Consider the following 23,402-nt stretch of genomic DNA (forward strand, 5'->3'; position numbering starts at 1 on the left):
CACCCTGGGGGCGGGGCTACGGCGTTTGGCGCGAAATTTCCTTTTCTTCACCTTCTTTCCTTTCCTAACTAGGCTTCCGTTTCGGCGTTGGTGCGCGGCTGGCAGCTCTTAAGAGGAGTTCCCCTGGGGCAGGTAGATTTGCTGCAGCTCCACGAGCTCCTGAAGCGGGGACGCTGGAAAGCGGAGGGCTTGCACCCAGCTCCAACAAGCTTTGGCGCCCGGTGAGTGTGGCGTCCCGGGCTGGAGAGGGACCTGAGCCGCGGGACTGTGGAATTTGTTCTCTGCGGACTCATTCAGCCGTAAATCCATTCAGCAGATATGTACTAAACGCCTGTTAAATGACAGGCACTGTTCTAAGCGCATTAGGAACGTCTTACTTTCCACATGGCGATTTCTAACAGCTTTCTGCCTCTGCCGGGGATTGCGATCTTGCAGTGGGAAACCGGAAGCCAACAGCGGAGAAGCGTGAATACTCCTGTCCTCAGCTCCTTGAGACTCAGTAGTGACCTGAGTCATGAACCTTACATCCACATGGCCCGTGGGAAGCAATCGCATCTTTCTTCCTTTCAGGGCACCACAGGGAAGCGGAGCAGCAGAAGTTATTACTGGATATGGATGTCGCTATTGCTCCCAGAGGGAAAAAGAGACTAGTCTTAAGTCCCTTTTCGTGACTAAGGGGCCTGAGCTCCAACTCAGATCTTTTCTTCCCCCTAGACGAGCTGCTCTTAACTGCAGTGGCACGTCTTTTACTTTCTCTAGTCTAACCCCGAAATAGAAGGGCCTTCTCTTCTGGCAATTGGAAAAAGCCCTGGACTTAGAGAAATGAGATGTAAGATTCTTATCTTGGGCTATCTGCCAAATTGCAATGATTAGATATGGTAGTTTTATATTTTGAAGTGAAGTGAAGTTGCTCAGTCGTGTCCGACTCTTTGCGACCCCATGGACTGTGGCCTAGCAGGCTTCTCCCATGGGATTTTCCAGGCAAGAGTACTGGAGTGGGTTGCCATTTCCTTCTCCAGGGAAGCTTCCCCACCCAGGGATCGAATCCGGGTCTCCCGCATTGTAGGCAGCCGCTTTACCGTCTGAGCCACCAGGGTTGTCTGTAAAAGTGGTACCCTCTTCCCTGCTGTTTTGGGTCCATGTGAATGCCATTGAAGGTTTCTGTTGTGAAATCATGTTTATCAAGTCGCTTTGCAACAGTTTTTTTTTTTTTTTTTTTTTGCAACAGTTTTTAATGTAACAGAGGACAATATGCAACTTTAGAAGGTTTCTGAATTCCTTGAAATTGAAAGCAGAATTTTGTGTGAATTGTGTTTCATAACATTCATCAAAGTATTAAAAAACAAAAATGCCACTCTCCCTTATAAATAAATGCAAGAAGTTAAGGGAGTGGGGAACAACTTTCCTGGCAGTCCAGTGGGTAAGACTGTGCTTCTACTGCAGGGAGCACGGATTCGATCCCTGGTTGGTGAACTAAGATCCTGCATGCTGTGGCCAAAAATAAATTAAAAAAAAAAAAAAGAGAGAGAGTGGGGAAATAAATCGACCGTTTTGCATTTTCTCACTTAATCCTCAGTGATCATAGAATAATGCCCCCAGCACAGAATGGATGATTAATAAATAAATATTGGTTGAATAAAAGCAAGTTTCTATTATTACTTGCATTTTATGGGTAAGGAAATTGAGACCCATTTGACCTCTCAGTCAGCAGGTAAGAAGCCTGGCTTATTGTAATAAGCATACCAGAAGCAAACTCTTGTGTGCCTGTATTTTCAGTCGTGTGTAACTCTTTGTGACCCTATAGACTGGCCTGTCTAGCTCCTCTGTCCTGGGATTCTCCAGGCAAGAATACTGGAGTGGTTTGCTATTGCCTCCTCCCCTTAGACATATATTAACATTACTCACTTTCACACAAGGTGTTCTAAGGTGAAGCGCTTAAGAGTACTGTCAGTGGAATCCAGCTGCTTAAGGTTTGAATTAAGGCTGTGCCATTCTGTGTAACATTGGGACAACTTACTATCTTGAAGTGCTAGAGTTTTGGTTCTACCCTTTGTCTTGGTGGATCAAAAAATAATACTATCATTATTTTTAGGGCTTCCCTGTTCTATCCCTGGGTCAGGGACATGGGTTCTATCCCTGGGTCAGGAAGATCCCTGGAGGAGGAAATGGCAACCCATTCCAGTAGTCTTGCTGAGAAAATCTCATTGACAGATGGGTGACAGAGTTCGGTGGGCTATAGTTCATAGGGTTGCAAAGAGTCGGATGTACCTGAGCACAGACATTATTATTTTTTTTCTGCAACTCTCCTATCTGTTTTTCTTGGGTGTGGCTCCTGGACTGAATAGTGTGTATGTTCAAGATTTCTGGTATCTTCGACACTGAGAGCCTGTAATGCGTATCTCCTAGAAGCCAAAGTCTTTGCTGGGCCAAATCTGGCCTGCTTTTCCACTCTGTTCATCACTCCTGTTGGGAAACCTCTTTGCTGATGATGAGATGCAATGCTGGGTCAAGGGTAGGAAAGTGCTGCCTCTTCAGAAGGACTCCTGATGAATTTTTTGAACTTTTCATGGAAAAATAACCTACATATAGAAAATTCACATCATAAGCGTACAGCACAGTGAGTTGTTTTGAAGAAAACATACCTGTGTAACCTGCATCCTAGAAGCACCCTATTCCCTCACTGTACTTCCTTTCAGTCACTGAGGTTTCCTTTTAGTCTGACTTCTAGCACCGTAGGTTACTTTTACCTGCTTTTGAGCTTTGTATAAATGGATTCAATATAGCATGTATTCTTCTGGTGTCTGATTCCTTTAGTGCATTGTTAATTTTGTAAGATTTTCCTCATGTGTGCAGTCGTGGTTGGTTTAATTTCACTGCTTTGTAGTGCTGCTACAACCATTCTGGCTCGTGCCTTTTGATGATTTGTTTGTTTTTCTGTTGGATATATTTTGTTGGAACTACTGGATCTAAGATATGCACATGTTCAGTTTTAGTAGATACTGTCAATTTTCCACTTTCTAATTTATACGCTGTCCATCAGTGTATGAGAGTTCTGGCCACTCTATATCCTTATCACACTTGGTATTGTCTTAATGATTTTTAAAAACCTGTTCATTCGTTCATTCATTTGTTTACCTATTATGTGTGAAGTCTTAACCTAGGCCCTGGGGATGCAGTTATAAACAGACAAACAAGGTCCCAAGATGCCTGCTTGTTTGGAATTTAACATTCTGATGTAGAATGTACAAAAAATAAGAAAGTAATATAATGGTTATTGCTTTGATAATAGAGTGGTGCAGTAGAACGTGACCCCAAAGGACAGTATAAAGGGGTGGGGAGTAACTTTCCATTGAGCATCAGTGAAGGCCTATCTGAGGAAGTTTTACTGGCACTGAGATCTGAGCCATCGCTGCAAAGATATGCAAGAAGAGAGAACAGCAACTGTATAAGTCTGAGGGGACTAACAACCTTGGTCTGCTTGAGATTTAGAAAAGGTGTCCTGGAACGCAGGGATAGACCAACACGGGCAGGTTATGTAATCCAGGCCCAGAGAGCCTTCTGATACTCCTGCCTTCTCAGCCTTTGGTAAATCATCCACCCTTGCATACAGATATGCTTATACTGGTCTCAGTGTATAGAGCTCATGATCTAGAAAAGGAGTGTTAAATTTTATCTTGGTTTAGTTTTTGAACTAGGATGCCTGCTTTAATAGCTAAAATATGGTCTCTATTTAAAATCATTGAAAGCATGGATCTGGTGCCCTTAGATACACTTGAGGAGTATGGAGATAGTCCCTCTGTATGCCAGTTTTTGTTTTGAAAAAATGAGATCCTTGTGCCAATGTAACCAAATATCATAGATAATGTGACAAATCAGGGCATCTATTCTTCAGTTAGATTATTCAAGAATTGTAGAAAATTTGTTGCATGAAAGTGAAAGTCGCTCAGTCGTGTCTGCCTCTTTGCGACCCCATGGACCCCAGGGACTCTTTGTGACTCCACAGTCCATGGAATTCTCCGGGCCAGAATACTGGAGTGGGTAGCCATTCCCTTCTCCAGGGGATCTTCCCAACCCAGGCATTGAACCCAGGTCTCCCGCATTGCATGTGAATTCTTTACCATCTGAGCCACCAGGGAAGAAAATGTGTTGGGAGATTCTAATTTGCTATAATATCACTCTCAGTGATGTTCCGTTTTTTTAAAAAATGATGGAACTTATTTACTTGGATCTTTTGTCTATACCTCTGTAGCCTATTTTGCCTGATTTCACTGTGGAAGGGTGAAAAGGTGAAACCTGTAATAGTTCCATGTTACATCTTCCATTAAAAGGAACATATATTGAAAGGAAGTTGGAGTTCATATATTCCCTTGGACATTTATTGAGATCCAGACACTTTTGTTAATATTTTATCAAAAGATTATTGGATATAATGAACACAAATGCATTTTTTACTTGAACCCAAGTCTCCAACCTGTGTTAACTCCTCGGTCTGCTGTTTGTTCATTTCTAGATTATTTTGTTAAAATTAGATTGATTTTAGTAGTACTGTGTTGTGAATTACACTCTAAATGTTCTTAATAGTAATCATTGAGGCATCATTTGTAAGCTGTGCATTTACTGACTCGATATCTTCTTTTTGCTAATTAGTTTCCTCACAGTGTATTAAAAAAATACATTTTTTAAAAGCAGAAAATCTTATGGGTCAAAATGTTCCCAAGTAGAATGTAGGACATAATGCTGCTGAACTTTAGGAAGCCAGCTTATTTAATCAGGATGTCTATAGACTGTTCTAATTCTATTGTTTTCTACATGGACTGAAATTATTGGTCCCTCTCTCAGTAAGTCAGAGTATTCTGTCAGGCTGGATTAAAAAAAATTTTTTTTAAACCCAGTTTTGTCAAACTTTAGCTGTATAAGAAAAGCACTGAATTTAAAGGAAAGTTATTATTTTCTTAAAACAAACTTAAGATGATGAATCGGCATTATTATTAGGACTAATAGATTGCCGCTTCCAAATTGTAAAGATTGTTAAATATGTTTGGATTTTTCATTCACATTTCAGTATTGTCAGTAAAATGTCTTTTCTTTTTCATGTACTTTAATAAAATCGTTTCTTTTCAGCTATTCACAGTACTTATATCTAGGACCTATCAGTTGCAAAGAAAAATACTCCTTCCAACTGCCAGAGCAGTACAGGTTAGTGACACTGGGATTTTGTTTTGTTTTTAATGTAAGTGGAATGATACATTTGATAAAATCCATTGCCATTCCCCCAAATGCCTCTTGCATGTTTTTCCCTCCATCCCTTGGAAACCCTCATTTCATCCATCTTATCAATTAGCTATCCATTATTCAATATTCAGTTTAGAAAACCCCTTTAAGAAACCCTTCCTCCTGGAACAGTCAAAAGACCCGGTCCTCTACCTTAGCCTTTCTGGCTCTTTCTCTTGGCTCTTTGTACTGTTAGTTGTCCTTTCGTGCATTTTTATTTTATCCCTGCCTAGATTATAAATGTTATAAAGACACTTAAAACTACTGTATCACTGGTTTTTAGTTTCATTATGGCAGATGTTTCTTATCTCATTGTGTCTTGTGTCAAGTACTTCTAAATATCTGTAGTTTCTTATATTGACCTTTCTGTTTCCCTGGATAGGAAGAGATAAGGCATAGTGCCAGATAATACTGAATTGCATATGTTTGATCTTTGTAGAGCCTGAATTTTTCCTCAAAAAGTTTTTTTTCTAAGCCTAAAATGTGTGGGAGTGTGGTAGGGGCAGAAAAGAAGGCTGAACCCATTGAAGGCAGGAACTGTGCCCTTGAATTCATCAGAACATGTCATGTTAACTCAGAGTTAGTGACTTTTACACAGGAACCATGGCATACTGTTCTGCAAGACTGAGGACCAGACAAACTTATTTGTGGGTTGGCAGGCCATCGTTGGATCAAAAACTACACTACCAAACCTACAAGTGAGTGACAGAATTCTTTAGTACCGAAACTAATAGCTTCTCCAAGCTAAGCTGTTAATAGCTTGTATCCAAAGTGTCCTAGTTATTATAGTTTGAGGAGTGTATGCGTGTGCTTATGATTACTCAGTTATGTCTGCCTCTGCGACTCCATGGACTGTAGCCCACCAGGCTCTTCTGTTCATGCGATTCTCCAGGCAAGAATACTGGAGTGGGTAGCCATTCCTTTCTCCAGGGGATCTTCCTGACCCAGAGGGACAGTAAATATGAATTGACAGTAAGGGAGCAGGGGTTTGTTTGATGGAAGAAGATAGTAGCATAAATAGAGCAGCTAGTAATACAGGAAGACATTATGTCAGGTTAATAAAATTTGAAATGTATGATAATGTCTTACCTATTTCAGATAGGTTCTGTGTAATTCTGCATGCTAGCAGGGTAGGATCAGATGTAACTATAGCCTCTTCACCCAAGACTTCTCTGAACAATTTGATGTTGCTCTTAGGCAGCTTTCATGTCTTAGGAAGCCTTTGTTGTTCTTTGTAAATAAATGAGAGAAGTTAGGGTTCATACAGAGGCCTCTGGATTAATCATCCATGCTAAAACAATTCATTTAACTCATTTCATCTACACTTGCATATGACTGGTATATTGGTTTCTAGTATAATTGGTCAGCAGAGAGAAACTATTCAGGAGATTTTCCAGTTAAAGAGCATATTCTTCTGTGCCAAGGGGTCTGAAGAGCTTGGCCCACCCTACCAGATTTCCTAACTTGTTTCTCTGTTATTTCCTAGAGAGATGAGTTTGAAAAGAGAAGGTTATTCGACTGAGATTCACATCCAAGTTGGACAGTTTGTTTTGATTGAGGGGGATGATAATGAAAATCCATATGTTGCTAAATTGGTTGAATTGTTTGAAGACGGTGAGTTTGGGGCTGGAATGAAAAGCATTCCTTGTTGTGAATGATTGGGAAGTACTCCATGATGGGGAAGAAGGGTGGTTACTGATTCCTCTGCTCAGAGCAGTATATCGGGTGTGCACATGGGGTCACTTAAGCACCAGCTGCACCCTCTTCTACCTAGTGAATGTCTTTCCTCACTAGAGCAGTACTGGGAAAGAGTGGGATTGGGGGTCTCAATAATTTAGCTTTTCCATTATTTCTAGGAGCGGGTGAGCATGAAGTGGAAAGGATGATTTAGGAAGAGGCGGGGAAGGGAAAAAATAGGTGATTTGCACTCTAATAGAAATGTGTCCTTTATTTTGGCATCAGGAAGTTAGTAATTTTGCAAATGCAAAGTTACTTTTAACAGGGAGTTCTTAAGTTGGATTGGGAAGGTGTATTAGTTGATTGATGTTCAGTCAGAAAAACAAAAACATGAGGTGTTTTATTTACCCAGAGGGACTTGTATACAAGTGTTGAGAAGGTAGGAGAGCAAAGATTGGTGCTTTCCAGAGATCAGTAAGGGCAGAACGCCACTACTGTCCTTAAAGCTGGAGAAGCCAAAGGGAAAGGAGTGTTCAATGGGACCTGGAAGGCCACACTCAAGCTGCTGCTGATTTTCTCTGCTATTGACCCGCTGCAGAGTAGAGAAGAGCACTGAAAAGTAGAAATGGGGCAGAATTCCAAAAGGAAGATGAAGGATAACAATTTAAACTATATAAAACTACTTCTTCCAAAAGCTGGGAGAAGAGTGTGTAGTAGTTAGTCCTAGCCTGTGGCAGTTTGTATCCTTAAAAGTACTGATAGAGTGGATGAAGATGTTTTACATTGCAGAGACAGAAGATACTTCACGAAGTATGGAGGAAAACGTCATCAATCTAACGTCCACTAGGGGGAGCACGTCAGCAGGGTGGGCTTTGTATTTGTGGTTTGGACCTTTCTGTATCGATTTTAGAATTTGTGTATCGTACTACATCAAATGGCTTCAGTCTTTCTCTGAAGCAAGTTAAGGAGGAGAAGAGGCAATGGTGATAGTGGCGCTAAGAGTGTATGTGCTTTCACTTGGAGCTAAGACTGGTGTGGAGTGATGTTAGCAGTACATTACAATGGTAAAGCGTTACATGATAAAGCTGAAGACTGCAAGCATACATTTGCCAGAAGTCAGCTCAGTAGCTTATGGTCTGAGTCTTACTGGGAGTTTTCCACAGATTTGCAAAGTTTGTTCAGTACCTGTGATTAGAATTGCTCCTCTCAAATGCCTTTCATAATTTATTTGATGACTGATAACACCATTGGGAAGTGGGGCAAAATGAGAAGAACATGGGTGCTGGGTGGAGTCAGCAAGCTGGTTGGTCCTGTGACCTTTGACACATTACTTAAGGTCTCTGTAATGGGATTACTTTACCTGTAAAAGGGAGATAGCCTTAGTGTCTGCCTTGTACAATTATTGTGAGGATTAAGGATAATGTATTAATCAAGTGTTATCAAGTACTTAGCACAGTGTCTGGCACATAAGAAGTGCTTAATGAAATGTTATCGTGTTTTCTTAACCTTACCTTTTCCATCTGTCCTTCCTAGATTCTGAACCTTATTCCAAAAAACGTGCTCGAGTACAGTGGTTTATCCGATTCTGTGAAGTCCCTGTCTGTAAACAGCACTTGCTGGGCCGGAAGCCTGACACACAAGAGATATTCTGGTATGACAACCCTGCCTGTAACAGCAACATTAGCGTCGAGACCATCATTGGCTGTGTGCGGGTAGGTGGTACCTTGATCCTCCGTTCTGTTGTGAAGCTTATTTATGACTTGACTGCTAAACTGCATGGCCTCAAAGATGTTACTAGCTCTAGTTTACCTCACAGAAATGAATTTTTCCTGTTTGTCATTGTCTCTGCTTGCCTGCCTACTTCCTTTCAACAAATATTTACTGAACGCACTCACCATGTGTTAGGAGCTTTCTGGAGGAAGCGACATCTAGGTTGTGACCTGAGGGAAGAGCAGAAATTGGCAAAAGTATCTCAGTGGGAAATTATATTTAGCTATGATTGTGGCAGGCATAAAGCATTGTGAGGCTGAATATGCTTGCTTAAATGAGGACTTCACCTTGAGTAAATCAGTACAAAGAGTGCTAATTGCTACAGGCAAATATGTGTTATGGGATTTTATGATAAATCAGGTTCTAATGAGGTATAGGCTGAGCTGGGACACTGGAGACTAGGGTGTGGATTATTTCTCAAGCTACTTCAGACCTCCAAAATGGGTTTAGGTCATGATGTGATCATGTGATTAGGTGGTTGGTAGGACAAGGAAACCATGGCTTGGCAGGACTATAATCAGATTTTTCCAATCTATGGGCTCAGCATATTGTGTGCCACAAAATAATTAACCTTTGATTTAAATGAGTGAAGAAGTGAAAGGCAGATGTAGAAGTTGAAGCAGCTAGATGGGTGGATTTGGAAAGGCAGAAAAGGTGTTTGGGCAGGAACACCATGGTGGGAACGAGCAGGACTGTGACAAGCCAGTCAACTAGTGGTGGGGAGCCATTTTGAAGAGTATTGAGGACTCAAGAGATAAAGTGGGATCAAATTTAGAAATCACTGCAAATCAGTTTAAGTAATCCAATCTTGCTAGAGTGGGTAACTACTGTAGATTATTGAAGCATTGTAGACTATGCTTAGAGAAGTTTTTGTGGGGAAATCTGGCCTCGGTGAATAAAATGGATTGAAAAAATAACATAAGGTACTCATATCAGCAAGGAGGAGTCTGTGGAAATATACTATATCATGTTCATGCCTTTTTTGTTTAGAAAAGTAATGTTCCTGGTAAGAATGCAGACTTACATGCTTTTTAATCATAGCACTCCTAGAACATTCCTTGACTCTTTTGCTTCTCCTTTCTTTCTATCATCTGTTCTTCCTAAATTCAGGTGGTAGCTTTAGCCCCAGATGAAGTCATACCTATAGATCTGAAAAATGAGAAGACATTCTTTGTGAAACTATCTTGGAATGAGAAAAAATTCAAACCACTACCTCCAGAAGTATTTGCTCAGTTGAATAAGCTTCAAGAAGACAATCATAGATATCAGAAGTCCACGGAAGCCAAAACTAAGAGTACAGAAAGCCCTTCTTGGACAACAACAGAACATGCAGTCAAAAGGATTGAATCAAGGCATTCCACTTCCAAATCTCGTCACACTGCTTCCCATCCTGTCACCCCAAGGGCAAGGAAGAGGCTGGAGCTCAGCAGTAAGTGTGAAATGGATGATAGTGGGCAATATTGAGGCTAAAGGAAAATGGTAAAATATTAATTCATGCTACAGTACAGCATTGAGTTAGTGCAGCAGTGGGCCAAGTACTGACATATCTTGAAATATGTGTCACATAAGATTGACCATTTTCATCATTTTACACTGTAAAATGTACACCATCTTACATTTACACTGTAAAGTGTACAGTTGAGTAGCATGAAGTACATTCACACTGTTGTATAACCATCCTCATCTTCTTCTAAAACAGTCTTTCCAACCTTTAAGCAATAACTTCCCATTCCCTCATGCCCCATCCTCTGGCAACCACCTTTCTACATTTTGTATATTCTTGGCTCGTTTGTTGTAAATTAATTGACCATATATACTTGGGTTTGCTTCTGGGCTTTCTATTCTGTTCCATTGGTCTGTGTGTCTGTTTTTAATGACAAAACCAAACTGTTTGGATGACTTATTGCTTTGTATTGGGTTGGCCAAAAGGTTCATTTGGGTTTCTCCATGCCATCTTACAGAAAAACCTGAATGACCCTTTTGGCCAGCCCAATAACAGCTTCAAATCAGGGACTATGATGCATCACGCTTTGTTCATCTTTCTCAAGATTGCTTTGGCTTGTTGGAGTAAGATTTACTCTTTTTTTTAAGGCTGAATCATAGCCCATTGTACACATATACCACATTTTATTTATTCATTCAACTGTCAATGGACATGTGGGTTGCTTCCACCTTTTGGCTATTGTGACTAATGCTGCTATGAAATTGAGTTTACAAATATCTTATCGAGTCCCTGCCTTCATTTTGGGTATGTACTCAGAAATGGAACCATGACAGCTGCATCAATTTTCTTTTTACATTCTCATCAATAACACTAGAGTTCCATTTCCCCATGTCCTCACTAAGTATTTAGATCTTGTTATTTTATATTGTTATTTTCTGTGGTTTTGATTGTGGCTATTCTAATGGGTGTGAGGTAGTATATCATTATTAACATTTTCTTAATGATTACTGATGTTAAGCCCTATAATCAGCTAATTCTTTAGGAGCTCAGCTACTAAGGTGACATTGCTTTTAGATCCTTAGTGGAAGAACTAAGAAATATATACATTTTTTATAATGTTAAAACTCTTAAATTCATACTGATACTTCTAATCTACACAGAGTTCTTCATCTTTCCCATGTTGCATAATTCCAAATAGTAATTGATGTGTTATTCCTTATATTTTTAGAATATATTCCATTGAGGCAGTAATGTTACTTTGATTAAATATTTTTCTTCTGCTAATCGTTATTGATTGGTGATAAACAGTTAAGTTCTTTCATTTATGTTTAATTTTAGGGCTTTTCCCATCTTTGACTTTTAAAACATGTGAAACATTAGCACAGAGTCAAAACTGTTTAAGACGAGTGTCCTCAGAGAAGCCCCATTCCTTTCTTTATCCTCTCGCCCTGCTTCTACCTCATCTTTTATAGGTAATAAATTTTATTAGTTTCCGGTTTATTTTCCTCCTAATTTTATTTCCCATTATTTTTTAGCCAGTAGAGTACCATACTGGATACATTTTCGCCCTTAACTTCCTTCACTAGTAACATGTCTGACAGCTACTCCATGGCCATCCTATGAGCTCATCCTCATCCTATTATGTGTCCTTAGTTTTTCTGTTTCAGTGCCAAGTTCATTCAGTATTCTTGAAACTTCTTAGTATAATGTATGTTTCAGTTCAGTTCAGTCACTCAGTCGTGTCTGACTCTTTGCCAACCGCATGGACTGCAGCACGCCAGGCTTCTCTGTCCATCACCAACTCCCGGAGTTCACTCAAACTCATCTTCATTGAGTTGATGATGCCATCCAACCATCTCATCCTCTGACGTCCCCTTCTCCTCCTGCCCTCAATCTTTCCCAGCATCAGGGTCTTTTCCAGTGATTCAGTTCTCCACATCAGGTTGCCAAAGTATTGGAGTTTCAGCTTCAGCATCAGTCCTTCCAATGACTATTTAGGACTGATTTCCTTTAGGATGGACTGGTTGGATCTCCTTGCTATCCAAAGGACTCTCAAGAGTCTTCTCCAACACCACAGTTCAAAAGCATCAATTCTTCGGCACTCAGCTTTCTTTGTAGTTCAACTCTCACATCCATACATGACTACTAGAAAATCCATAACTTTGACTAGACAGACTTTTGTTGGCAAAGTAATGTCTTTTTAGCATGCTGTCTAGGTTGGTCATAGCTTTTCTTCCAAGGAGCAAGCATCTTTTAATTTCATGGCTGCAGTCACCATCTGCAGTGATTTTGGAGCCAAAAAAAAAAATAAATAAAGTCTCTCACTGTTTCCATTGTTTTCCTTTCTATTTGCCATGAAGTGATGGGATCATATGCCATGATCTTAGTTTTCTGAATGTTGTTTTAAGCCAACTTTCTCACTCTCTTCTTTCACTTTCATCAAGATTCTCCTTAGTTCTTCGCTTTCTGCCATAAGGGTAGTGTCATCTGCATATCAGGTTATTGATATTTCTCCCGGCAATCTTGATTCCAGCTTGTGCTTCATCCAGCCCAGCGTTTCTCATGATATACTCTGCATATAAGTTAAATAAGCAGGGTGACAATACGCAGCCTTGACGTACTCCTTTCCCGATTTGGAACCAGTCTGTTGTTCCATGTCCAGTTCTAACTGTTGCTTCTTGACCTGCATACAGGTTTCTCAGGAGGCAGGTAAGGTGGTCTGGTATTCCCATCTCTTAGAATTTTCCACAGTTTCTGTATATTTAGGCACTGAATATGAACGTATGAAACTTTCTGGACATGCAAACGACTACTAAAGAAATAATTTGTACAATCACCATTTAGAAATAATTGTGGTATTTTTCTCACTGTTGATTTTGTAGCACCTTGAAAGTTAGGGTAAGAAATTTAAACGACACAGTTAAATAATTAGGTATGGTAGTTATGAGGAAAATATTACAGATTGTTTTTGACAGAAAGATAGAGAAATGAGGCATAAGGGAGACTAGGGTATTGGGACATTTTTATATTAATCCAGACACGCATTATCCTCATATTTACCACACAGGTCTGGATGACTTCTTGCCTTGTCTACAGCAGCAGTTCCACACACACCCGGTGCTGCGGCTGAAGTGAACTCCTCTGCCCAGTGCTTTCCTATCTCGCTGTCTGAGCTCACATCAATCTCAGTTATTCCCTTCTCTCATCCCCCTCCTTCCCCTTTCAGCTCTGTTGAAATTTTGCCTTTCTTTCAAGGCCTGTCTCAAGAGCTGTAGCCCGCCAGGCCTCTCCGTCCATGGGATTCTCCAGGCGAGAATACTGGAGTGGCTTGCCATGCCCTCCTGCAGGGGATCTTCCTGACCCAGGAATTGAACCCGCATCTCTTATGGTCTCTTGCATTGGCAGGAAGGTTGTTGACCATTAGAGCCATCTGGGAAGCCCTATTTATTAGCACTAGATGCTTTAGGATCATTATTAAACTTGATATTATAGACAGTTATGCATCTCATCTGCCCCGTTAGACTAAAGTATCTTACGGATGGAAACCAGGACTGAGTCTCATTCGGGCTTTGTTTCCTAGCACCTGGTATATACCTTGCCATTTTAATAGCTCAGTTGATGAGCTGTTCATCTATGAATGAATGTCCAGGTTCTTGATGCCTTTGATCATGATGAAATTGGAGGAGATCCAAATGTGGTTCTGTGTATTCTCAAAACCCATTTGATTGCCTGCAGGATCCATCTCTCCACTGGTATAATCTGGGTTAAGAAAAATGTAAGGCCTTGGTGTTACTCAACAGAGCCATTGGAATAAAGTTCAGATGGGGTTGAATGTGGTTTGAGGATGTGCAGTATCACCCTGGTTGAGAACAACTATTCTGGGAGATTACTTCACGGAAAACCTGATGATTGAACATTTATCTGTGAAGGCTGATTTAACTGTTCCAGCTAGCAAAATTACCCATAGAATTTAAGAGAGAGACCAAAAATATTAAGAGCTACCTGACCTGGGAAAAGAAAGTATAGAATAATTCCAAATATGAATAATTCATGTCTTTGTATCACTCAGTGAAAGAATTTATCTCTAAAGAGATTAGGGATCTGTACAGTGCTTGTCATAAAATTCACACACTGTCTATGGTGATTTCTCTTGAACTTAGGTTTCCCTAGGACTCCTAACACAAGGATTTCCCAGGCGACTTCATGTGCCTCATTGGATTCTCCTGGAAGAATGAAACGGAAAGTGGCCTTCTCTGAGATCATGTCACCTTCAAAGAGGTCTCTGCCTGATGGTTCTCAGACCTTGTCTCCAGCTCTGAAAGCCCCAGAGAAAACTGGAGAGATTCAACACTCTTGTACCAAAGATGCCAAGAAGACTTCACCTGATCATGGCATGATCCTGAGAACTCGAGTCCCAGCCTTGAAAACAACAGAGACTAGTGAAGAAAGAACACTTACTCCTACCCGCGGGGGACGGAAATCCTCGGTGGTGCCTTCTGTGATTCTGAAACCAGAATACATCGAAAGAAGGTGACTGGGGATGTTACCCTGCCTCCCACAGAGCAAATCAAGATGCTTCACATGATGTCCAGTGTGTGGGTCACAGCCAGTGAATCTGTGTCATAGAATCACCAGCTTTTCTAAAATCCAGATTTCTGAGCCTCTCCCCAGATGTAGTGAATCAGTCTCCAAGTGTTGGGCCCAGGAATCTGTATTTTAGAGACACTTTAGGATGATTCTGATATACCCAGCTGTCCTTTGGGGATTGCTGCTCCAGAAGATAATTCTGAATTGCTTCACAGTCTTGGATTTCATTACTTGCTTGGCTCTTTATCACATTTTAACAGTGATTTTCTTAGTCAGTTTCTTTCTTTTCTTTTTTTAAACTGGAAACCATTTTCAAATACATAAAATACAAGAAGATAATGCATCTAGAACAACTCTGAAGTTTGATGCTGAGCATTGTTTGTATATAATGGGCTTTACAAATTTGACAATCCTGAAATTTCAGTGTTTCCTGCTCAGAAACTCTAGCACCTGGCTTTTCTGATTTTATTTGGTTTCCTTTTTTTTTTTAGATTTTTTTTTTTTAATGTGGATCATTTTTAATGTCTTTGTTGAATTTGTTACAATATTGCTTCTGTTTAAGTTTTGGATTTTTAGCCCCAAGGTATATGGAATCTTAGTTCACCAACCACAGATCAAACCTGGTTTGATCAAACCTGCACCCCCTGCATTGGAAGGCAAAGTCTTAAGCAGTGGAGTTCCAGTAAAGTCCTTTACCTAGATTTCTTGATAAATGCTTTGCATTGAGAGTATACCTGCATTGCTACTAAGTCCTTGAGTGGACAGTAAATTACAGATACATCAGAAATTTAAAAAGAATAAAAAACTCTGTAGAATTAGTATTAATATATTCTGATTTCTAGTTGGGGAGGTGATCAGTCTAATTTAAATGATAAGCTTTTGGCAAACTTTAATCTTTGGGTTTGAATCAAACTTCCATTATAATCTTTTTGGCAAATTTTGCTTAGCTCCTTCCAAAGTAGCCGAAAGAATAGGAGCCTGTCAGGCTACCTGACTCGCTTCCAGTCCTGCTGCTGATAGCTGGCACCCAAAACCACTTTCCGCAATCTTGCTGTAATATCTTGCAGGGAGGGCAAAGAGCCAGAAGTTCAGGATGAAGCTACCTCTACTTCCCGTATCCGCAGGAAGAGTTCTCTCTTGACTTTGAATCGGATTAGGCAGCAGCTTAGGTAAGACTGCTCCTTGGCAGGCAGAAAAACATCACTGCCATCTGTGAAATCTATAATCCTATTTCTTAAATCCTCTTAACATTTCTTGTTTGTTATTTGCTAATCCATTGAAATTTACCTTTACCTAGTATGTCTGGAATTGTGTTCATTTCACATAAACATCATAGTTTGAAAGGGGCAAGAAACAGTGCCTTGGGCTTAGGTGGCTCCCAGGGCCCCATAATCATTACACCCAGCAAGACTATTGGTAGGGTGCCTAAGAAGATGAACTTTGATTCTGATAGACTTGGATTTGAACCTAGGCTTTGTCATTTATTAGGTTGGTGCAAACATAATTGCAGTTTTGGACCTCGAATTTTAAATCATTATAACTAGGCTCAAACACATCTTTACTAATCAAAATAGGAACCGTTACAATCAAGTCATTTTTGCCAGCGAGAAATAAGTTTGTTTATTTATTACTATAGCGTAAAAATTTGTGCTTTGGGATTTGAGGAACTCTTGGAAAGCATTTCTGCTTCCTGGTGGTTGTGGAAGTGTTTTCCCTGCAAAAAAGTTGAGATACTTGAGGAAGTGGTAATTGGTCGCAAGAGGTGAGGTGAATATAGTGGATGAGGCAAAACTTCATAGCCTAATTCGTTGAACTTTTGAAGCGTTGGTTGTGCATCGTGTAGTCAGGTGGTGTTGTGGAGAATTGGGCCCTTCTATTGACCAATGCTGGCTGCAGCCTTTGCAGTTTTCGGTGGATTTGATTTGCTGAACGTATGTCTCAGATGTAATGGTTTCTCTGGGATTCAGAAAGCTGTAGTGGGTCAGACTGGCAGCAGACCATCAAGCAGTGACCATGACCTCTTTTTGGTGCAAGTTTGGTTTTGGGAAGTGCTTTGGAGCTTCTTGGTCCAACCTCTGAGCTGGTTGTCGCCAGTTGTCATATAAAATCCACTTTTCATTGTATGTCACAATCCAATTGAGAAATGGTTCATTGTTGCATAGAATAAGAGATTACACTTCAAAATGACGATTTTTAAAATTTGTGATCAGCTCATGAGGCACCCAGGTATCAAGCTTTTTCACCTTTCCAATTTGCTTCAAATGCCAAATGTAGAATGTAGAAAGGTTGGTGTTAAGTTCTTCAGCAACTTATTGTGTAGTTGTAAGAGGATCAGCTTCGATGAGGGGCTTTCCTGGTGATTCAGATGGTAAAGGATCTGCCTGCAATGCAGGACACCAAGGTTTGATCCCTGGGTCGGGAAGATCCCCTGGAGAAAGGAATGGCTACCCACTCCAATATTCTTGTCTGGAGAATTCCATGGACAGAGGAGCCCGGTAGGCTACAGTCCACGGGGTCACAAAGAATCAGACACAACTCAGCAAGTACAACCCATTTTGAACTCAAATAAGAAAATTGGTTGAATTTGCCTTTTGTCTAACATCATTTCCCTAGTCTAAAATAAATATAAAATAAACAGCAAGTAATGTCATTAGCAAAAAAACATAAAGCAACAAATACGCATTAAGATGATGTATCGCATAACCACATGTATTTAAGAATGTATTACAATATCCAACAGCAAAGTTCACCAGTACAAAACTGAAGTTACTTTTGCATCAACCTAATACTATCTGTGTAACCTTGGGAAGATTACTTAACCTTTCTAAGCTGTGGATTCCTCATCTGTAAAATGGGGAGTAATATACAAGTCACAAAGTTGTTGATGGGTTTAATGAAATAATATAAATAAAACCCTTGGCAGAGCTTCTCAGTAGCAAGGGCTCAAGAACTGGAGTACATCTGATATTGCTCAGTTGCAGGAGAGACTGCAATACTCGCATCCACACTGACCTGCTGGAGCTTCTTATTTAGACTTCACACACTGAATATCAGAAAATAACATGTCCTGCCGTTCAGGTTTTTAGGTAACAGTAAAAGTGACCAAAGTGATGAAGAGTTTCTGCCAGCAGCCGAGATTTCAGACTGTGACAGTGAGGAGGAAGAGGCTTCCACAACCCCGCTTTCGAGGAGAACACCCAACAGTATGTCCAGGAACCTACGCTCTTCCATGAAGTCATCCTTACAGACCCCCTCCAAGACACCAAAGAAAACTGTAAGGTTCTTTTAGGTTTATTGCCAGTGAAGCTCCTTTCTTAATTTAGAAATTGTGATGACTAAAGTCATACAACTAGTAACAGCTGGATTTTGAGAACACGACTCTCAAATTCAAAGCTATGCCACTTGGAATATTCATAGAGGAAAGCTTTTTTGCAGGGGGAGGGGGTAGTGGATTTACAGTGTGTTTCAGGTGTATAGCCAGTTGATTCAGCTATGCATATATCAGTTCTTTTTCAGATTCTTTTCCCATATAGGTTATTAAAGAATATTGAATAGTGTGCCTGTGTATTCATCGAGGAAAGGTTCTAAGTGAACCCTCGGACTGAAAATGGGGACGTCTGCCTGCTTTGTGTGAAATTGAGCAGAACACTGAAAACTATTGAGAAAAGAGGGTCCTACTGTGTTCAGATATGTTTGAAAAATGTTTGAATTAAACAAAGTTATATTGGTTTCATTGTCACATGACTTCTCAGGGCCTTTAACTTATGTTATTGTGACCTTCCAGGAGACTATTAGTATATTAGGAAACTTTTCTTCATAAAGCATCTTGTTCCTTAGAGCAATTTAGAAATGCCTAATTAGGAGGCTTTTTTCTAAAGCTGATCTCTATTTCTCCATATCAAGAAAAATGTGATTGAGCTTGGGTTGAAGTCAACAAAAGACCTTTAGGGAAATAAATCCAATTCAGCAGCCCCCAACCTTTTTGGTACCATGGACTGGTTTCATGGAAGACAGTTTTTCCATGGACTGGGTTGGGGGAGGGGGTGTGTGGATTTAGGGATGATTCAGGCACATCACATTTATTGTGCACTTTATTTCTATTATTATTATGTAAGCTCCACCTCCAGTCATCAAGCATTAGATCCTGGAGTTTGGGGACCTCTGCAATAGATTACCTTTGGAGACCAGGCAATCTTATATAAGGGGATAGCTCTGGTTTGATTCCATTTTCTGAGTCCCACCCAGAAGAATGGATTTAGGGTGTGGGGGGCCCTCTTTAGCATAAAAAAGGTCAGATGACAGCCTTTTTAAAAAAATACCTTCTCAGCAAGGTTTTGTTACTATTTTCCTGTTTTCTCCAAGTTAATAGATGTAAAGCTGATTTGAGTCTTAAGTGCTTCTCTGCTTCTGAGAAAAGGTGCAGAGATTGTCACTTTATAGCTTGGCTGGAAGCAGAGGGTTGGTAGGTGAAAAGCCCCCATAAAAGGGAGTGCTTTGTGAAAACGCTGTGGATACTGCTGGGTAGCAGGCCTGCTCTAGTGAGCCAGTGGCAAGGAACAGAATAGTAAAATAGGGCTGTTGGCCTAAGCTGAACAGTGACCCTGGGGTCTGGAGTGGAAAAATCTGGGGCGGTTTCTCTGGGTACTACGTAGTGAATTGTGGAAATTCTGAACTAAAGGTTGGCCATATTTTCAAAAAAGTCTAAAGGAGAATCTTTCTTTCTTAGGGATGATTTTAATCAGTAAATGCAACTCACAGGGGTGGAATAGAGGAGGATCTTATGAATCAAACCTAGATTATGCCTCCTACTCTACCCTGTATCGGGGCAGAGTATTTAGGATTTCTTAATATTTTTCTTTCTTTTAAGATAAGTTTATTTGAAAAAGTATATAATCCGTACTTTTATTCATTCCTTCGTCACTTAAGTTCAGTTCGGTCACTCAGCCATGTCTGAATCTTTGTGACCCCATGGACTGCAGCACACCAGGCCTCCCTGTCCATCACCAACTCCCGGAGTCTACTCAAACACATGTCCATTGAGTTGGTGATGCTATCCAACCATCTCATCCTCTGACGTCCCCTTCTCCTCCCGCCTTCAATCTTTCCCAGCTTCAGGGTCTTTTCAAGTGACTCCGTTCTTCACGTCAGGTGGCCAAAGTACTGGAGCTTCAGTTTTAGCATCAGCCCTTCCAATGAAGATTCAGGACTGATTTCTTTAGGATGGACTGGTTGGATCTCCTTGCAGTTCAAAGGACTGGAAGAGTCTTCTCCAATACCACAGTTTAAAAGCATCAATTCTTTGGCACTCAGCTTTCTTTATAGTCCAACTCTCACATCCATATATGACTACTGGAAAAATAGATGGACCTTTGTTGGCAAAGTAATAATGTCTCTGCTTTTTAATATGTTGTCTCGTTTTGGTCATAACTTTTCTTCCAAGGAGCAAGCGTCTTTTAATTTCATGACTGTAGTCACCATCTGCAGTGATTTTGGAGCCCCTAAAAATAAAGTCTGTCACTATTTCCACTGTTTCCCCATTATTTGCCATGAAGTAATGGGACTAGGTGCCATGATCTTAGTCTTCTGGATGTTGAGTTTTAAGCCAACGTTTTCACTCTCTTTCACTTTCATCAAGAGGCTCTTTAGTTCTTCACTTTCTGCCATGAGGGTGATATTATCTGCATATCTGAGGTTATTGATATTTCTCCCAGCAATCTTGATTCCAGCTTGTGCTTCATCCAGCCCAGTGTTTCTCATGATGTACTCTGCATATAAGTTAAATAAGCAGGGTGACAATATACAGCTTTGATGTACTCCTTTCCTGATTTGGAACCAGTCTGTTTTTCCATGTCCAGTTGCTTCATGACCTGCATACAGATTTCTCAAGAGACAGGTCAGATGGTCTGGTATTCTCATCTCTTGAAGAATTTTCCAGTTTGTTGTGATCCACACAGTCAAAGGCTTTGGCGTAGTCAATAAAGCAGAAGTAGATGTTTCTCTGGAACTCTCTTGCTTTTTCAGTGATCCAGTAGATGTTGGCAGTTTGACCTCTGGTTCCTCTGCCTTTTCTAAAACCAACTCGAACATCTGGAAGTTCCCAGTTCATGTACTGTTGAAGCCTGGCTTGGAGGATTGTGAGATGAGTGCAATTATGTGGTAGTTGAGCATTCTTTGGCATTGCCTTTCTTTGGGATTGGAATGAAAACTGATCTTTTCCAGTCCTGTGGCCGCTACTGAGTTTTCCAAATTTGCTGGCATATTGAGTGCAGCACTTTCACAGCATCGTCTTTTAAAGGGATTTGAAATAGCTTAACTGGACTTCCATCACTTCCACTAACTTTTTTGTAGTGATGCTTCATAAGGCGCACTTGACTTCACATTCCAGGATGTCTAGCTCTAGGTGATAATCACACCATTGTGATTATCTGGGTCATGAAGATCTTTTTTGTACAGTTCTTCTGTATATTCTTGCCACCCCTCCTTAATATCTTCTGCTTCTGTTAGGTTCATACCATTTCTTTCCTTTATTGTGCCCATCTTTTCATGAAATGTTTCCTTGATATCTGTACTTTTCTTGAAGAGATCTCTCATCTTTCCCATTCTATTGTTTTCCTCTATTTCTTTGCACTGATCACTGAGGAAGGCTTTCTTATCTCTCCTGGCTATTCTTTGGAACTCTGCATTCAAATGGGTATATCTTTCCTTTTGCCCTTAGCCTTTCGCTTTTCTTCTTTTCACGGCTATTTGTAAGGCCTCCTCCAACAACCATTTTGCCTTTTTGCATTTCTTTTTCTTGGGGATGGTCCTGATGCCTGCCTCCTGTACAATGTAACGAACCTCCATCCATAGTTCTTCAGGCACTCTATCAGATCTAATCCCTTGAATCTATTTCTCACTTCCACTGTATAATCGTAAGGGATTTGATTTAGGTCATACCTGAATGGTCTAGTGGTTTCCCCCACTTTCTTCAATTTAAGTCTGAATTTGGCAATAAGGAGTTCATGAGCTGAGCCACAGTCAGCTCCCAGTCTTGTTTTTGCTGACTGTATAGAACTTCTCCGTCTTTGGCTGCAAAGAATATAATCAATCTGATTTCAGTATTGACCATCTGGTGATGTCCATGTGTAGAGTCTTCTCTTGTGTTGTTGGAAGAGGGTGTTTGCTATGACCAGTGCATTCTCTTGGCAAAGCTCTGTTAGCTGTGCCCTGCTTCATTTTGTACTCCAAGGCCAAATTTACCTGTTACTCCAGGTATTTCTTGACTTCCTACTTTTGCATTCCATTCCCCTATAATGAAAAGGACATCTTTTTTGGGTGTTAGTTCTAAAAGGTTTTGTAGGTTCATAGAACCGTTCAACTTCAGCATTACTAGTCGGGGCATAGGCTTGGATTACTGTGATATTGAATGGTTTGCCTTGGAAATGAACAGAGATCATTCTATCATTTTTGAGACTGCATCCAAGGACTGCATTTCAGACTCTTTTGTTGACTATGATGGCTATGCCATTTCTTTTAAGGGATTCTTGCCCACAGTAGTAGATATAATGGTCATCTGAGTTAAATTCACCCATTCCATTCTAGTTCACTGATTCCTAAAATGTCAGCGTTCACTCTTGCCATCTCCTGTTTGACCACTTCCAATTTGCCTTGATTCATGGACCTAACATTACAGGTTCCTATGCAATATTGTTCTTTCCAGCATGGGACTTTACTTCCATCACCAGTCACATCCACAGCTGGGTGTTGTTTTTGCTTTGGCTCCGTCTCTTCATTCTTTCTGGAGTTGTTTCTCCACCAATCTCCAGTAGCATATTGGGCACCTACTGACATGGGAAGTTCACCTTTCAGTGTCCTATCTTTTTGCCTTTTCATACTGTTCATGGGGTTCTCAAGGCAGGAATACTGAAGTGGTTTGCCATTCCCTTCTCCAGTGGACCACATTCTGTCAGACCTCTCCACTGTGACCTGTCCGTCTTGTGTGGCCCTACATGGCATGGCTCATAGTTTCATTGAGTCAGACTGACAGTGTTTTCAGATCCTAATACTATATGTAAATTAGAAATAAGAAATTGTTTGGACTGTGAACAAAATATATGTGTAATGTGAGGGGAGAAAGGGAGAATCTTGGTACTTTATACAGGAAGATACTAAGAGGAATTGACTCACTACCTCTCTTCCTTTTATCAGATTATCACAATCAGATTTGCTGATACATCCTGGATGGAGTTTGCTTTGTTTTTCCCTTCAAAAATATGTTCTCTCTCTTTTAAAAATCTTTATTTTATTTTGGAGTATCGGTGATTTACAATGCTGTGTTTGTTTCAGGTGTACAGCAAAGTGATTCAGTTATATACATATACATAGGTCCACGGTTCTTCAGATTCTTTTCCCATTTAGGTTATTACAGAATATTGAGTATAGTTCCCTGTGCTGTACAGTAGGTCCTTGTTGATTATCCAAATTTCCCTCTTTTGAACACAGCCTGAGCCCAGAACACCACGTGATGCCACTCCCCGGATCCGCAGCCGAAACCTGGCTGCCCAGGAGCCCACGAACATGCTGGAGGAGGCCCGGCTAAGGTGACACCGCTCTGCAGCCCCTTTCGGATAGGCCGAAACAGACCTCTGCTTTTATTCATGTGAACTGGCAGTAC

The 23,402-nt window shown here is 40.6% G+C and overlaps 1 protein-coding gene across 2 annotated transcripts in view; it reads left to right on the forward strand.

Moving 5' to 3' along the window:
• Positions 1-82: 82 nt before the first annotated feature.
• ORC1 (origin recognition complex subunit 1) overlaps positions 83-23,402 on the forward strand; it is a 35,920-nt gene continuing 12,600 nt past the window's right edge. Inside the window, exons 1-10 of one of the 2 annotated variants that reach the window (XM_065913254.1) lie at positions 83-829; positions 5,122-5,196; positions 5,870-5,969; positions 6,758-6,885; positions 8,482-8,660; positions 9,829-10,147; positions 14,323-14,692; positions 15,817-15,918; positions 17,828-18,023; positions 23,231-23,328. In XM_065913254.1, coding sequence (XP_065769326.1) covers positions 5,875-5,969; positions 6,758-6,885; positions 8,482-8,660; positions 9,829-10,147; positions 14,323-14,692; positions 15,817-15,918; positions 17,828-18,023; positions 23,231-23,328 — 1,487 coding nt within the window. In that variant the 5' untranslated portion in view covers positions 83-829; positions 5,122-5,196; positions 5,870-5,874. The remainder of the gene's footprint in view (positions 830-5,121; positions 5,197-5,869; positions 5,970-6,757; positions 6,886-8,481; positions 8,661-9,828; positions 10,148-14,322; positions 14,693-15,816; positions 15,919-17,827; positions 18,024-23,230; positions 23,329-23,402) is intronic. The other variant, XM_065913246.1, reaches the window with a different exon arrangement.

Source organism: Muntiacus reevesi, chromosome 1, assembly GCF_963930625.1.
Source record: "Muntiacus reevesi chromosome 1, mMunRee1.1, whole genome shotgun sequence".
Classification (NCBI taxonomy): Eukaryota; Metazoa; Chordata; class Mammalia; order Artiodactyla; family Cervidae; genus Muntiacus; species Muntiacus reevesi.